Below are 14,223 nucleotides of genomic sequence, written 5' to 3'. Positions count from 1 at the left end.
GTTAAAAAAAAAAAAAAAAAAAAAAGAAGGAACTGTCAACTCTCGTCTGTGCTAAACAAAAACGATACAATTGTACAAAGAGAATAATAATTCGATCCAACGACTCCAGATGATTTCACCAGAGAATCCTTCTCAACCTCAAGAAATGTTTATTTCCCACTAAAAGACTAAAGAGATTGAACTACAAGAAAATCATGATTTAATTCCAACTAAATGAACTACAGTTCTACACAAAAGAAGACTTGCTTCGAAAAAATTGACCGAGTACGCGTACAGCAAAAATCTACCTCATCAAGAAATAATCCAAAAACAAGAAACGAATTAAGATCGCAATTATAGAGAAGGATACGTACGGGAGGTGCTTGAAAATGAGGTAAACAAGAAGAGCAATATTGAGGCGCTCGTTGTAGGTTGGGACAATTAAACTGTACTTATTCCTCTCTTTCTCCTGCTCCGCCATAAATCGGATCACGTAAACGCTTAGAGATTGCTCTTCAACCAAGAATTCCTATGGTCAACGATCGCGAAATCAACTGCAAGGTGATCGACGGAAACTTTGATTCCGCTCCCTTCTAGATTCTGGGCGCAGCGATGAGCTCTCCGAAGACCGAAACTACGAGGAGCAAAAGTGGTGGTAGTTTCAGTGGGCCTGATTACGTGAGACTTGGCTTGTGGGCTTTCCTAAATGTTCACTTTATGTCGAGATTCATTTCAGTGTTAAAGGATATTACCTATATAAGAGGGCATATAAGTAATTTCATCTCTAACATCGTAGCCATGTGCAAGTGTCTAATTTTATAACTTTTTTTTTAAAAGGACTAGTTTTCAAAAGTTGAAAACAAAGTGGTCCATTTTTCTGAAATTTCTCCGAAAAACACCCTCTGCAACGAGGTCGTTTGCCTTATAATTGGCTTTGCCGGGTCGCGAGTTCAAGCCTCAGAGAAGCTGAGAAGAGCGTTAGGGTTTTAGAGGAAGATTTGAGATTTTCAGAGCGGAGCCATGAGCAGGAGCTTGGGAATTCCAGTGAAGCTACTCCATGAGGCCGCCGGCCACGTTGTGTCCGTGGAGCTTAAAAGCGGGGAGCTTTACAGAGGAAGTATGATCGAGTGTGAGGATAACTGGAACTGTCAACTCGAAAACATCACCTACACTGCTAAGGTACGCCCCTCTTCGTTTTTCTGGTTTTAGGGTTTACTTCATTTCGCCCATTCTGCTGCTTTTTCTCTAAAGTTTACCACTTCAGTATACTTGAACTTCGTATAAACCCTAATTTGGTGTAGTTTCCTGGGATTCTAACTTAAAACGCTGCGATCTCTTGTTTTTTGTAGCGTGAATAATGAAATTAACATGTTTGTCGCGCCAGAAAATTTTGGGGAATTGAAAACTTTCTCAATGTCGTTAATTTCAACGTATAATGGGAATAACTATTGCATTTAAACCCCCACAGACCTTGTTGGAGTGTCCCGAACCTCAAATTGTATCAACTTTCTAATGAGACTAAAAGTCGGCAAACATGAAAAGAGTGTATTCATTGATCAGCACTGGCCGCCTGAATCTCCACACCAGGTTCAATGGTGGTGGAGGTAATTTACTTCACTACATCTGCGGAGCTGAATAGGTCAATAACTCGCTAGTGGGCACGAAGCTCAAATCTGCCCCATGTGTTGGATCCTTCACCTCATGAGGGTTTTCTGGTTGTGATGTGAAGACTCTTCGTGGCCTGTCCTTGGCACCACGACGAATCAAGTCGACAAAAACTTTCACAAGGTTCTTAACCTTTTTATTAGAGGAGGGAGTAATCCAGATCTTTGGTTTTTCTCTTGTGTATCTTCTAGGCTTGGCTTAGTCTGTTTCATTGCTACGTATGCCATGCTTTTGGTTATCCTGTGTGAGATCCCATATCAGTCGGAGAGGAGAAAGAAGCATTCTTTATAAGGGTGTGGAAACCTCTCTCTAGCAGACACGTTTTTAAAACCTTGAGGGAAAGTCCGAAAGGGAAAGCCAAAGAGGACAATATCTGTTAGCGGTGGACCTGGGTCGTTAGATCTTGAATCTCCGAAACAAATCTGGGTAGGTGGGTGAGAAGGAGATCTCTAGGGTTGAATTTCTAGCTCCCCTCCCTAAAAACCAAAAGTCCGTGATCTTGAAGGCAACATTGGGATTGATTAAATCAACTAGGGACAAATGTTAACTGTGCACATTGGTTACTCTGCTGGTGCGTTGTTTAATTGCAACTTTCTTGCTATGCAATTCACCTTCACCAAATCAAATAGGAGAGATTGGAATGATCGTAGATTCATATTGATTAACTGGAAAGAAAATGGTTTCTATGAATTTTTCAAATGCATTAAGTTTCACTGATTTTCTTTGTCTAATATATTAGTGTTTTGCTTATGTTATAGTTGTCGTTCAATGTCGTTGAGATTATCTTTTCCCTTTGCTTGCATGTATATGGTTGAGAGTCGTGTTCTTCGGGTTCACTTGATATGTTTTCTTCTATAGGATGGGAAGGTCTCTCAGCTTGAGCACGTTTTTATCAGAGGAAGCAAAGTCAGGTATCTGTACTGTCTCTTGTATTATAGACTATCCAATCACTTTCTTAGTTCTTATTCCATGGGATTTTTTTAGGATTTGGTTGGCATGCTGACATCTATTAATGCATATAGGTTCATGGTCATACCAGACATGCTGAAGAATGCTCCAATGTTCAAGCGTCTTGATGCTAAAATTAAGGTATTTCAACTTAATTTCTATGATTTTAATTCTGATGGAATCCTTGCTTTCTTTCTTTCTCTCCTAACCCATGCTTTCTGGATCTTGAAGGGTAAGGGTGCCTCACTTGGTGTTGGAAGGGGCAGGGCTGTTGCTATGCGAGCTAAGGTATGTTGAGGATTATTGGGATTGGGAGTGTCCCACATTGGTTAATTTAGTGGAAGATCATGGGTTTATAAGTGAGGAATACTATCTTCATTGGTATGAGGCCTTTTGGGGAAGCCCAAAGCAAAGCCATGAGAGCTTATGCTCAAAGTGGACAATATCATACCATTGTGGAGAGTCGTGATTCCTAACATGGTATCAGAGCCATGCCCTAAACCTAACCATGCCAATAGAATCCTCAAATATCGAACAAAGAATGGCGAGCCTCGAAGGTGTAGTCAAAAGTGACTAAAGTGTCGAACAAATGGTGTACTTTGTTCGAGGGCTCCAGAGAAGGAGTCGAGCCTCAATTAAGGGGAGGCTATTCGAGGCTCCATAAGCCTCAGGGGAGGCTTATAGTGTGCTTTGTTCGAGGGGAGGATTGTTGAGGATTATTGGGATTGGGAGTGTCCCACATTGGTTAATTTAGTGGAAGATCATGGGTTTATAAGTGAGGAATACTATCTTCATTGGTATGAGGCCTTTTGGGGAAGCCCAAAGCAAAGCCATGAGAGCTTATGCTCAAAGTGGACAATATCATACCATTGTGGAGAGTCGTGATTCCTAACAAGGTAGGCCCCATTGGATCTTAATTTTAGTATGGTGATAATTTATTCCATGAAATACGTTTATAATCAGTACGAACATCCGCATACATGCTTGTGTGCAATTTTCCCATGTATGAGAGAAGGATATGATGGCTGCTTGTGTGCAAGAAGTATAGGATTTACTTTAGTTGACAGGTTTCTGATTCATCCCTTGGAAGATATTAGTGAATATTTTATGGCACTACGAACTTCGTAATTCTCAAATTATGAGGGAAAACAAGTAGAGTGCTTCACAAATTATTGTGTACATTTACAGATTTCCAAAAATTAACACTGCGGTGAACTCTATATTCTCTAGGCTCAAGCTGCTGGGCGTGGAGGTGCGACTGGTCGGGGTGCGGTGCCATCTGCCCGAAGGTGATGAAACCATGAATACAGTTTGTTATGTCCTCGGTTCAAGCCTCGATAGCCATTGGAATGTTGACCATCAGATTGACATCCCCAACACCGAAGAAATACGCGTTATTCCATTTTGTTGAGAAAGTGGGCTTATTGATGACCATAACCTTCAACTTCGTTAGAAACTTTTTGCTTCAGCCCATTTTATGTTGAGATTGAACAATTCATTACCCCATGTCATCTTTGTTATGTGTATGTAGTATCGAACGTTCTTTTGCATCTTTCAATAGATAACACTGTAAGAGTATTATGGTCTTTGTGCTATCCAATTCTTCTACTCGGCCTCAGGGGAGGCTTATAGTGTGCTTTGTTCGAGGGGAGGATTGTTGAGGATTATTGGGATTGGGAGTGTCCCACATTGGTTAATTTAGTGGAAGATCATGGGTTTATAAGTGAGGAAGAATACTATCCCCATTGGTATGAGGCCTTTTGGGGAAGTCCAAAGCAAAAGTCATGAGAGCTTATGCTCAAAGTGGACAATATCATACCATTGTGGAGAGTCGTGAGTCCTAACAGAATTTTGACAAGATGTAGAGTTATACAATCAAATATACGTGCACATACACCAAAAGTTCAATCTGAAGGTATGTCATTCATATGTGATATAAAAGAGAATAAGAAACATACAAAACTTTCATAACATTTCCCAGCCAACACACAAGGGAATGAATCATCCACAATTCCAGCTTAATTTAAAAAGAAAAGAAAAGAAAAAAAGAAAAAAGTTGGATTCTTTCGTTCAAATTAGAGAATGAGATTCAGAAGAAAAAGAAGGCAGGGGCAACTTTTGTTGCTCTTTCTTTCTACACACAACACAACAAACACAACAAACAACACAACGTCACATTTTCCCCCCAACCCCCCAAAGAAAACATTGCCTGCTTCTCTTATATGATGCACACAACAAAGATCCAGAAAGCTATGACCTTTCTTCTTCCAACAGAAAGCTTGCTGGTTCACTTCTTGCAGCATATCCAAACTTGGATGTGCTGTACTTCCTGTGAACTCCTGTCAATTTTCCTGTCCCTGCTTTCTCATGAAACTCCACCATCAAACGTGAACATTCCCTGTAAACACACAACAAAACATGTTCTATTCTAATAAGAAACATAATAATAAATAGCATATAGAGAAAAAGAAAGAGAATATCTACTTACATAAGCTGCTCCTGAGAATACCCAGTGTGCCACTCACTGGTTTTGCTCCATTCCTTGAAGCCATTGATGGTGCACTGAGCAGTGAAGACCGCAGCAGCAGCCATTAATGAAGGTTTATACTTGAGCATTTCATATTCCACAAGACAGAGCTCCACCATGAAGAATGACAGCAGCTCCAGCTGGTAATATTAAACACATTCAAAATTCAACCTCAGTTCTGGTCTTTATCAGTGAGTTAGAGTTAGTTAAGCAATTAGGATTAAGTTTTATTCACCTCTCTATCAGATTGGGCAGCTTTGAGAAACCTTCTCATGAACACATAAAGTGTTGGAACAGACAGATTGAACTGTAAGGTGTTTACCATCAACTTTTCCTGCAAAGCCATTCAAAAAACACATCCTCAAACAACATCCTCGTATCCAAATGTTCCAAGACTAGCAAAAGAACAAAGAAAACCGACCATGTCCAAAATTTCCTTTCGGCTGTAGGCCTTGTCAGATATGAGAATAAGATCATCCACAACAGGAACAGAAACCTCCTCGTACTTGCAGGCAATAAGCATCGCCGTCACTCCAACAAGCTGGAGCTTCTTCCTCACCACCGATTGAACCGCCAAGAATCTATCGATCAGGTTGACTGTGAGGTACAATGTCTCCTCCATCAGCTCAAACTTGTAGTGAACCTTGTAGTAATAATCATGATCATAAGTTTTGTTAATTCCTTATCTATGATGTTTAGTTAAATTACTATTAAATCAAGCCTGGATAAGTGATGATTAGAATAATACTAATATACCTCAATTAGCCAGTCAATAAGAATCCCTCTCATCCTCTCGTTAATATCTGCTTGGTGAGCCATGTAGTTTGGTGGGACACAGCCAGAAACCTGCAGGGAGGAACATCTTAATCAGACACAAAGACATAAAAGAACAAGAACAAAAACACGAGGTTTATGTTTCAGACATGGAGTGTGTCTGGTCTGAGAAACTCTTACCTCGGCTCTCCTGTAGCAAGCATACAAGTCATCAATGTATTCCACAACAGCTAGCTGGTTCTTCTTATCGCAGCTGTCTATGTCCATGACTGGCTCTTCTTCTATATCTTCCATTTCCACCTCTTCCTGTGGAAAATGCATCACATCAACGGAATTTCAAGGAAAGAATTAGAAGGATTGCAATAAAAAAAGAGAAGGCTTCCAAATCCTTACCATTTTGTCAATTTCATCCAACATTGCTTTTGTATGTTGAACGAACATCGGTACTGCCGATTCGTCCATAGAATCATCTTCCTCTGTGATGGGGTGATGATCTATTGAGTCTTTTCGAGTTGGAGCAGATTGTAATGGCTTTCTATCAACCTCAGGCAGAGGTTGCTGCTGCTTGTCGGCCAGCTGAGCTGCAAACTTCCTAAACCAAACAACAAAAGAACAGATCAAGAAGCTGCAGGCGAGTATATTCAACACACAAAGACATTAAAAGGCTGGTGGATTACTGACCGAGTAATCGGTCGATGGATCGGAATGGGAGGAACTTTACAGTTGAGAACAGCATCAGTTCTGGGAAATTAAGAATAAAAACACTAAAAAACATGAGATCTTTAGTTGAATCACAGAAAGAAACAAAAGACTACAGCAAGAAAAAAACAGATCAATCTCCTGAATTTTATTAGGAACTTAGCAGCAGGTAAAAAGATGAAAGAATTACTCTGTTAAGCCTCTTTTGAGGACTGCACAGGGATGAAGGGGAGGAGGAGCAGCTCTAACATTGCCATTAATGTTGCTCAAAGCTCTGCGGTTTTGACCCGCCCCCACTACAAATTTGCCACCGCCATCAACTCGTAAACTCCCTTTAAGATTCATCCAAGAGACAAAAATTCATTTCCACTACAGGCCTTGATCATATTTATTCATATCAAATCGGCATGCCTAAGTAAATCTGTGAGACCAAAAAACAAAAAAAAAAAAAAAACATTTCTCATTCATTTACCATGGAGATTTGCTCGTCCGGTCACATCCGGGTTGTTCTCATCCGATCCAGCCATTTCCCTCACCTACAGATCATAATGCCCACAAAGATTTCAGAATCAAAGAAGATCGAATGACTGTTCATTCAAGCTATAGTGGGAAAAAAAAAAAATTGGAAGAAGAATCCATCAAGAAGCGCAATACCCAGATCGAGAATCGTGAAAACCAACCTTCTTAAATCAAGAACTCTCAAAATTTGTTCTAAGGCTTTTGATCAAACAGGTTACAGTCGCTAATGAGAGGCAGCCGGTGCTTTCATTTTCGAAGAAGCGAGTGAGAAACAACTTGGATTAACTCCATCAGTAGCCGGAGCGATCTCTCTCCCACTCTCTCCGCCGTCTGCCGATTCTCTCCGCCCCGCTCTCGCAGTGTCGAAGTGGGGGTCTAGGTCTATCCCTCTCTCTCTGGTCGCTGTTTTAGAACAGACGAAGGAAAAAGAAAAGAAAGGAATGAATTAAGAGAGAATCGAAACCCGAATTCCAAACTAAATAAGCGATATTGAATCGTAAACAGCGGATATATGTCTGCACATGGTCCTGCTACAAAAAAATTTAAATCTAACGGCTAGTGAACGATAGCCGCCCGATCTATCTGATGAAAAGTCGCGTGGTTCTCTGCGCTCCTCAACGGTTACCTCTCCATGTGCTTTCAAAATTTCCTCCCGTTTAGCCTCCACATTTCAAGGGCAACAATGTCTTTTCACTATCCAACGTTCCAACACCGTCATCTTCTCAGTCCTCTAATAATTTCACCACACATCCATGATTCAACCTAATTTAATTTGACCTTCATTAAATTGTTCAGTTTTTAATTAATTCTCTTTAATTCCTAGAATCAGCCTTTTTATACATTTTTCAAGTTTAATCCAACTAAAATGTTTAAACATTTAAAAAATATGTAAATAAAAAATCTGAGTTGAAGAATATTTCAAATAGTAACGATTTTAATCAAAATCAACGGTTAGAATATTATTAAAACCTTTTAATTTAAAAAAAAAAAAAAAAAAACCATGCTACGATGGGAGCCCATCTGTTGTGGGTAAGCTCGGCCCAAGGCCCATTAACCGCCTTAGCCCTATTTAGCCCTATTTAGCCCTATTTAGAATTATATATATTTTTAAGTTTAATAAATATAATATTTTATTTTATTTCATTATCGTTGGTTTTCATTTCTGAAATTTTGGATCTAAAAAATACGTGGCACTCCATTATGCTCTCCACGTCACTGCATTGGTATTTTGCCTTTTTTAATTTCACAAAATATTATTTTAATTGAATTTCCATTCAGATTGTCTTCCGTCCTGTAAACAAATGGCACGTGTATTTTAATGTCCGTACAAAACCTTCATTTCCCGTAAAATAAAAATAAATAAAATAAAATGAAATGAAAGCAAGCATACCCCACATCCTATTAAAAAGGAGTGTTGAGAAATTTCTAATAAAAAATTATTTTAAAATTTTGAGTCAACAAAAAAAAAAAAAAAAAAAAACCAAATATGGACGGAAATGAAATAGCATTGAGGGGACAACTCAATCTAAATCACCCAATTAAAATGCGTGGTTTAGAGGAAATAAAAGCAATTTCATGATTGGGTCAAATAAATAAATGAAAAGAAAAAGAAAAAGAAAATGACAGCCCTTTAAAAGTAAAACATAAATTATATATTTGATTTGAAAAAACTTAAAATTTAATTTATATTTTTTAAATTTAGAACTTTGGGTTTATGATAAATTATCATAAAAACTTTAAATTCTCTAATCTCTTTACTATTTACGATCTTTTTTTGGTAAAATTATTGAATTATTTCTAACCTTCAAAATTAATATTAAATTTTAACCTTTTCAAAATTATTTCACTAAAATCTGTAATTTACCAAAAAAAAAACAAAAACAAAAAAATCAAATGGCCTTATCTCTCTTCGGCATCTCGCTATGTTCACACGTAGCACACATTTCAAGGCATTGTTTATTCTACGTGGCCAAATTCTAGTGGGCCACGTTCTCCTAAGCCTGCATACCTGTGACCGAATTTACGCAAATGACCAAAATTGCCGATAAGGAACCGCAATTCTATGACGTCCTCAAATATTATCTCCAACTGTTGTTTATCAATCCTTTCTTGTCCATCCTAAAATCACCCGCGGGTCCCCTGCTTGAAAGCGAAATCTTATATCACGGCTCAACATACCGCGAGTTTAGCTCCCGAGAAATTGCTCGCTCCGAGTCCGCTGACTTATTTTTGTATGCTGACCTTTGCTTATTGTTTAAATCCGTTTTTTTAAGCTAATTATATAAAAAAATAAATACTTTTAAACTTTTAGTTTTATCTTAAAAAATCATATTAGAAACCTTTGTTACAGAGTTTATTGTTCAATTATTACAGAAAAATTATAAATAATTTATTTCTACTAAATTGAGATATAAAAATGAAATAAAAAAAATATAAATAGAACAAAATGATTACTTTCCTAGGGAATAGAAGCTAAAATGTTATTTATTTTTGTTTAAATTATCAACCTTCAAAGTTATTTAAAACAGTTTAATTATTAGTTTTAATAATATCTACAAAATCAATACAACTTATACCTAATTTAAATGAATTATTTATTGATGGGTAATATTATTTACCTTCATATTTAATTTTGTGGCCATTTTTAAAATAGTGTCTTATTAAATATTGGTAACTTTATCGACTCTCTTTAATAAATTTATTTATCTTTAATCACACCAATTATATATATATTTACATATTTTGAAATAAAAATTAAAAATTTTGTTATAAATATTTAAAATAACTTGAAAAGATTACGAAACTTGAGATCCTCAACTTAGTCTATGATCTATTGAAACATTTTAGTTCATTTTAGGCTCATAGCTCCATCTTTTGATGAGCTTGAGCCCATGGACTTGGGCGAGTTGTCTCTACGCTAGAAAATCTATGTTGAAGTCGATGTACTTTTTTTTTTTTTCGTCGTCGTCGTCTTTAAGGATAATAATATAATGAGTTTTAACGTTTAAATCAAGGGTTAAATTAAAAAATTTAGAAAGTTAAATAAATCAACTCATTTTCTCGCGAAGAGGGACGAAAAAAACGCTAGAAAATGGAAAAGGGTCAGGGTCATTGGGACGTGTGGGATGATAGCAAAGAATAAAAGGATGGGACGCCACCAAAAAGCGTAAACCGCGGGTGCTAGCTTTTATAAAATCCTCGTTCCACCATTTCTCTTCGTATATGGTTCTTCCCCATTCCAGATTCTCAAGCCTGTCTTCGAGTCGCTCGGTTCTTCTTCTCCAGCCATGGATCCTTACAGGGTATTCCCTTCTTTTGGCCCTAGTTTTTTGTATTCGAGTTTGATGTGTTTTTGTGCCTGTCAATGGGGGTTTGACTTTCTTTCTTCACGCTGCGATCCTGGTTATCCATTGCTTCAAAATTGCCGCAAGATTTTTCTTCTCGATTTTCTTTATTTTTTAACTAATTTTATTGTCGGCAGATTGCTTTTCTTTTTTTTCATTTCCGCTGGGGTGGTTTTGAAATTGTTGTTTGCGTCTTTTGGGAAGGACGATACGGAACGTTTGAGATTCTTTTTTTCTCATTTTGTTTTAGTTTTTGGATATGTTTATTCGTTGACGAACGAAGGCCTTGATTCTGTTGAGGATGGTTATGAAGTTGGAATGTTATTGAGCTAATTCCTTTGTTGTGTATATTTTGGCTGAGTTTTTTCCTCTGTTCGTACGATGCAGCACCGCCCTTCAAGTGCTTTCAACGCCCCCTTCTGGACTACGAATTCTGGTGCTCCAGTATGGAACAACAACTCGTCGATGACCGTTGGGCCCAGAGGTGTGAATTGCTTTCTGATATTACTGTTTTTCACGTAGTTGTTAAAACATTTGCAAGAATACGTTAATAGTGTGCGTTTATTATTATTTTTTAATCATAATTTTGATATAAGCTGAAAGTACTGTGAGTCTGTGCTTATAATTTAGTAATTAGGGCTTGAGATGCTTAGAGATACTCTCAAAAGGTTCAGGTAGATCCCCACCCTGGTTCTCTTGGCGAAGGCTACAGGGAATTAGCGGGAGTGGGCCCTCTCATACGCAGTTTTTTAAATGAAGCCTGTTTTCATCTTGAGAGACTCGGTGACTTTAGCTTTACATCTATTTACAACTTCTACCTGTTAATTGAGAAGATAATGAGATTTGTTGGTCTTGTCTGCTGAGGAAACTATTCATTAAATTGTGGTAAACTTGGTCAGACGAGGGGACTAGTTTTCCCCTTATTAATCATGTATTACATTTTGTATGGTAATCGAAAGCAGTTGCTAAAAGATGATGGTCGATTTTGTTACCAGAGGTTCCCATTCTGGTAGTTGTTGAATGTGCAGAACGAATATAGTCAGAAAGAAACCGTGAAAAGGTTGTGATTTTTCTCGTACTCATTTGGACAATTTGATTGTTCTAGTCTTATGAAAATCTTCTGCATATCTTGGTTCTGTAAATTTTCTGGTTAAAGATTTGAAATCTTGTGCCACCTGACTTTGATGAATAGCTATAGATGAGAATACCAAAAATGTTGTGGTTGGTCCTTTGTGTTTTGATGACTATAGATGAAAAATAATTGAATATGTTTTATTTGGCAGGTCCCATTCTCCTAGAGGATTATCATCTAGTGGAGAAACTTGCTAACTTTGATAGGGAGCGGATCCCAGAGCGGGTTGTCCATGCTAGAGGAGCTAGTGCAAAAGGGTTTTTTGAGGTGACTCATGATATTACCAACCTTTCATGTGCTGATTTCCTTCGGGCCTCTGGAGTTCAGACTCCAGTTATTGTACGTTTCTCCACTGTTATCCATGAGCGTGGCAGCCCTGAAACACTGAGAGATCCCCGAGGTTTTGCTGTGAAGTTCTACACCAGGGAGGTGAGAGCTTTATAGTTTATGCTTTATTGACTGCACATAATTTATAATTACAATAATCATGGCAGTTCTAATCAAAAGAAGCTTAAAAAAATAACAACTGTGATAATATACCCAGCCTATGTTTTAATCTTCTTTAATTTGGTCTATGCCTATTGTTTTACTTGCATAGGTTGCAGGCTAATATTTTTATCAGTTGGTTAGATTAGATACTATCATGTTCCATCAGCATTAAGTACATAATATTTTTATTTCTGCTGGCAAATTATATGATGCGATTTTATTAGCTTAGAATTTGCATCTTTCTTTTGCTGATGTAAATACGTACTTTATTTTGCTTTGTTTTATGACCTCATGGTAATGCAAGTTTCAAGTTTCCTTTTTCTCTTTCTCTCAGGGTAATTTTGATCTTGTGGGCAATAACTTCCCTGTATTTTTCATCCGTGATGGTATGAAATTTCCAGACATGGTACATGCTCTCAAGCCGAATCCCAAGTCCCATATCCAGGAGAATTGGAGGATCCTTGACTTCTTTTCTCACCATCCAGAAAGCTTGAACATGTTCTCATTTCTATTTGATGATATTGGCATCCCACAAGATTACAGACACATGGACGGTTCAGGTGTTAACACTTATACTCTGATTAACAAGGCAGGGAAGGCACACTACGTGAAATTTCACTGGAGGCCTACCTGTGGAGTCAAGTCTTTGCTGGAGGAAGATGCTATCCGTGTTGGAGGAAGCAATCATAGCCACGCTACTCAGGACCTCTATGATTCAATTGCAGCAGGCAACTACCCCGAGTGGAAGCTTTTCATTCAGACTATTGACCCTGATCATGAAGACAAATATGACTTTGACCCTCTAGATGTAACTAAGACATGGCCTGAGGATATCTTGCCCCTGCAGCCAGTTGGCCGCATGGTTTTGAATAAGAACATAGATAACTTCTTTGCAGAGAATGAACAACTGGCTTTTTGTCCTGCCATTATAGTTCCTGGAGTCTACTATTCTGATGACAAATTGCTTCAGACCAGGATCTTCTCCTATGCTGATACTCAGAGGCACCGTCTTGGACCAAACTATCTGCAACTCCCTGCTAATGCACCCAAGTGTGCTCACCACAACAATCACCACGAGGGTTTCATGAACTTTATGCACCGAGATGAGGAGGTATTGCAATTTTTTCTTTCGTTTTCTTATCTCTAAAGCATGGTGATGTTTCTTTTTAGTTGTCTTCGATGTTCACGATTTAAGTTGTTCATGCTTACGAGCTGTGACCTAACAAATTGAGCATACCAGCTGATGCCATACTGCTGCTTGGTAATTTGATGTTCCAGTCTCTGTCTTTGATTTCGCTTTGCTGCAGGTCAATTACTTCCCTTCTAGATTTGATCCTTCTCGTCACGCGGAGAGGTACCCTCACCCACCTGCTGTCTGCTCTGGAAAGCGCGAGAGGGTCAGTGATCATTATTATTGTACCTTTTGAATGCTTTAACACCAACTCCTTTTGGTATTGTTTGATTAACGAGTGTGCTTAACCTGTTGAAATTTCTGCTGCTGCTTTCCTACGCCAGTGCATAATTGAAAAGGAGAACAACTTCAAGGAGCCTGGAGAGAGATACAGATCTTGGACACCAGACAGGTAACTTTTATATAATCAATGGTTGTTATTGGAAGATGCGTACGTTGTGTTGTTGTATTTTCATGTAACTGTGTTGGAGGATATTGAACCACGGGTCTTGTTTGTTTCTGTTGCAGGCAAGAACGATTCGTCCGCAGATGGGTTGATGCTTTGTCCGACACCCGAGTCACCCATGAGATCCGCAGCATCTGGATTTCATACTGGTCTCAGGTGCGTTTCGTCGATATTACTTGCAGGCTTGTATTTATTGTGCCAAGTTTGAGATTTAACTCTGTGACATTAAATCATGCTGTTTGGACAGGCGGATAGGTCTCTTGGTCAGAAGCTCGCATCCCATCTCAACGTGAGGCCAAGCATTTGAGGACGATGTATGTTCAGTTGTGGTTCTTCTGGTCACAGAGTTTGGTAAATTATAGGGGGGGAAAAGAGGGTGGAAGCCATTTGAGATGATGAATCAGATGTTAAATCCATTCTGTTTTATACCATGTTTTGATGTTTGCATGTCTCGACTTAAAACAAGTCCATCTAATAAATAAAAAGCTATTGTTTGTGCTGTACTCTATA

At 38.3% G+C, this 14,223-nt stretch overlaps 4 protein-coding genes across 5 annotated transcripts in view; 2 read left to right on the top strand and 2 right to left on the bottom strand.

Moving 5' to 3' along the window:
* The window catches only part of LOC111446230 (dolichol-phosphate mannosyltransferase subunit 1), a 3,861-nt gene extending 3,196 nt beyond the window's left edge, over positions 1-665 (bottom strand). The window contains exon 1 of the mRNA XM_023084954.1: positions 354-665. Coding sequence (XP_022940722.1) covers positions 354-460 — 107 coding nt within the window. The 5' untranslated portion in view covers positions 461-665. The remainder of the gene's footprint in view (positions 1-353) is intronic.
* A 214-nt stretch (positions 666-879) lies between these two features.
* Positions 880-4,187, top strand: LOC111446231 (small nuclear ribonucleoprotein SmD3b-like). 2 transcript variants are annotated; one of them, XM_023084956.1, is made up of 5 exons: positions 880-1,158; positions 2,503-2,555; positions 2,667-2,733; positions 2,824-2,880; positions 3,489-3,804. In XM_023084956.1, exons 1-5 carry the CDS (start codon positions 1,000-1,002, stop codon positions 3,507-3,509), a joined length of 357 nt encoding a protein of 118 aa, XP_022940724.1. In that variant the 5' UTR covers positions 880-999; the 3' UTR covers positions 3,510-3,804. The 2 variants fall into 2 exon arrangements, with proteins under 2 accessions (XP_022940724.1, XP_022940723.1); XM_023084955.1 differs by lacking the exon at positions 3,489-3,804 and adding an exon at positions 3,823-4,187 and having other exon boundaries at positions 892-1,158.
* A 308-nt stretch (positions 4,188-4,495) lies between these two features.
* Positions 4,496-7,611, bottom strand: LOC111445780 (G2/mitotic-specific cyclin-2-like). The gene is given in 13 exon segments (XM_023084252.1): positions 4,496-4,778; positions 4,825-4,934; positions 4,936-4,990; positions 5,081-5,259; positions 5,355-5,453; positions 5,541-5,762; positions 5,876-5,965; positions 6,074-6,199; positions 6,287-6,485; positions 6,575-6,634; positions 6,783-6,924; positions 7,065-7,128; positions 7,273-7,611. Coding segments are annotated over 12 exon segments (1,389 nt in total). The 5' UTR covers positions 7,120-7,128; positions 7,273-7,611; the 3' UTR covers positions 4,496-4,726.
* A 2,655-nt stretch (positions 7,612-10,266) lies between these two features.
* Positions 10,267-14,218, top strand: LOC111446504 (catalase isozyme 1). Its single transcript, XM_023085338.1, has 8 exons — positions 10,267-10,413; positions 10,843-10,939; positions 11,739-12,016; positions 12,411-13,187; positions 13,384-13,473; positions 13,592-13,659; positions 13,776-13,869; positions 13,961-14,218. The coding sequence occupies exons 1-8, from the start codon at positions 10,399-10,401 to the stop codon at positions 14,018-14,020; spliced, it is 1,479 nt and encodes a 492-aa protein (XP_022941106.1). The 5' UTR covers positions 10,267-10,398; the 3' UTR covers positions 14,021-14,218.
* The last annotated feature ends 5 nt before the right edge of the window (positions 14,219-14,223 follow it).

Source organism: Cucurbita moschata, unplaced genomic scaffold (genome assembly GCF_002738365.1).
Source record: "Cucurbita moschata cultivar Rifu unplaced genomic scaffold, Cmos_1.0 Cmo_Scf00008, whole genome shotgun sequence".
Taxonomy (NCBI): Eukaryota; Viridiplantae; Streptophyta; class Magnoliopsida; order Cucurbitales; family Cucurbitaceae; genus Cucurbita; species Cucurbita moschata.
Note: the sequence above shows the minus strand (reverse complement) of the source record. Positions and strands in the feature narration are given on the sequence as shown.

Excerpts from the sequence above, each read along its gene's own strand:
- LOC111446231 (XM_023084955.1), top strand. The coding sequence starts at position 1,000 with ATGAGCAGGAGCTTGGGAATTCCAGTGAAGCTACTCCATGAGGCCGCC. Across the intron at positions 2,556-2,666 it reads ATCAGAGGAAGCAAAGTCAG|GTTCATGGTCATACCAGACA; the intron begins GTATCTGTACTG and ends TAATGCATATAG. Across the intron at positions 2,734-2,823 it reads GTCTTGATGCTAAAATTAAG|GGTAAGGGTGCCTCACTTGG; the intron begins GTATTTCAACTT and ends TGGATCTTGAAG.
- LOC111446504 (XM_023085338.1), top strand. Across the intron at positions 10,940-11,738 it reads GATGACCGTTGGGCCCAGAG|GTCCCATTCTCCTAGAGGAT; the intron begins GTGTGAATTGCT and ends TTTATTTGGCAG. Across the intron at positions 13,188-13,383 it reads TTATGCACCGAGATGAGGAG|GTCAATTACTTCCCTTCTAG; the intron begins GTATTGCAATTT and ends GCTTTGCTGCAG.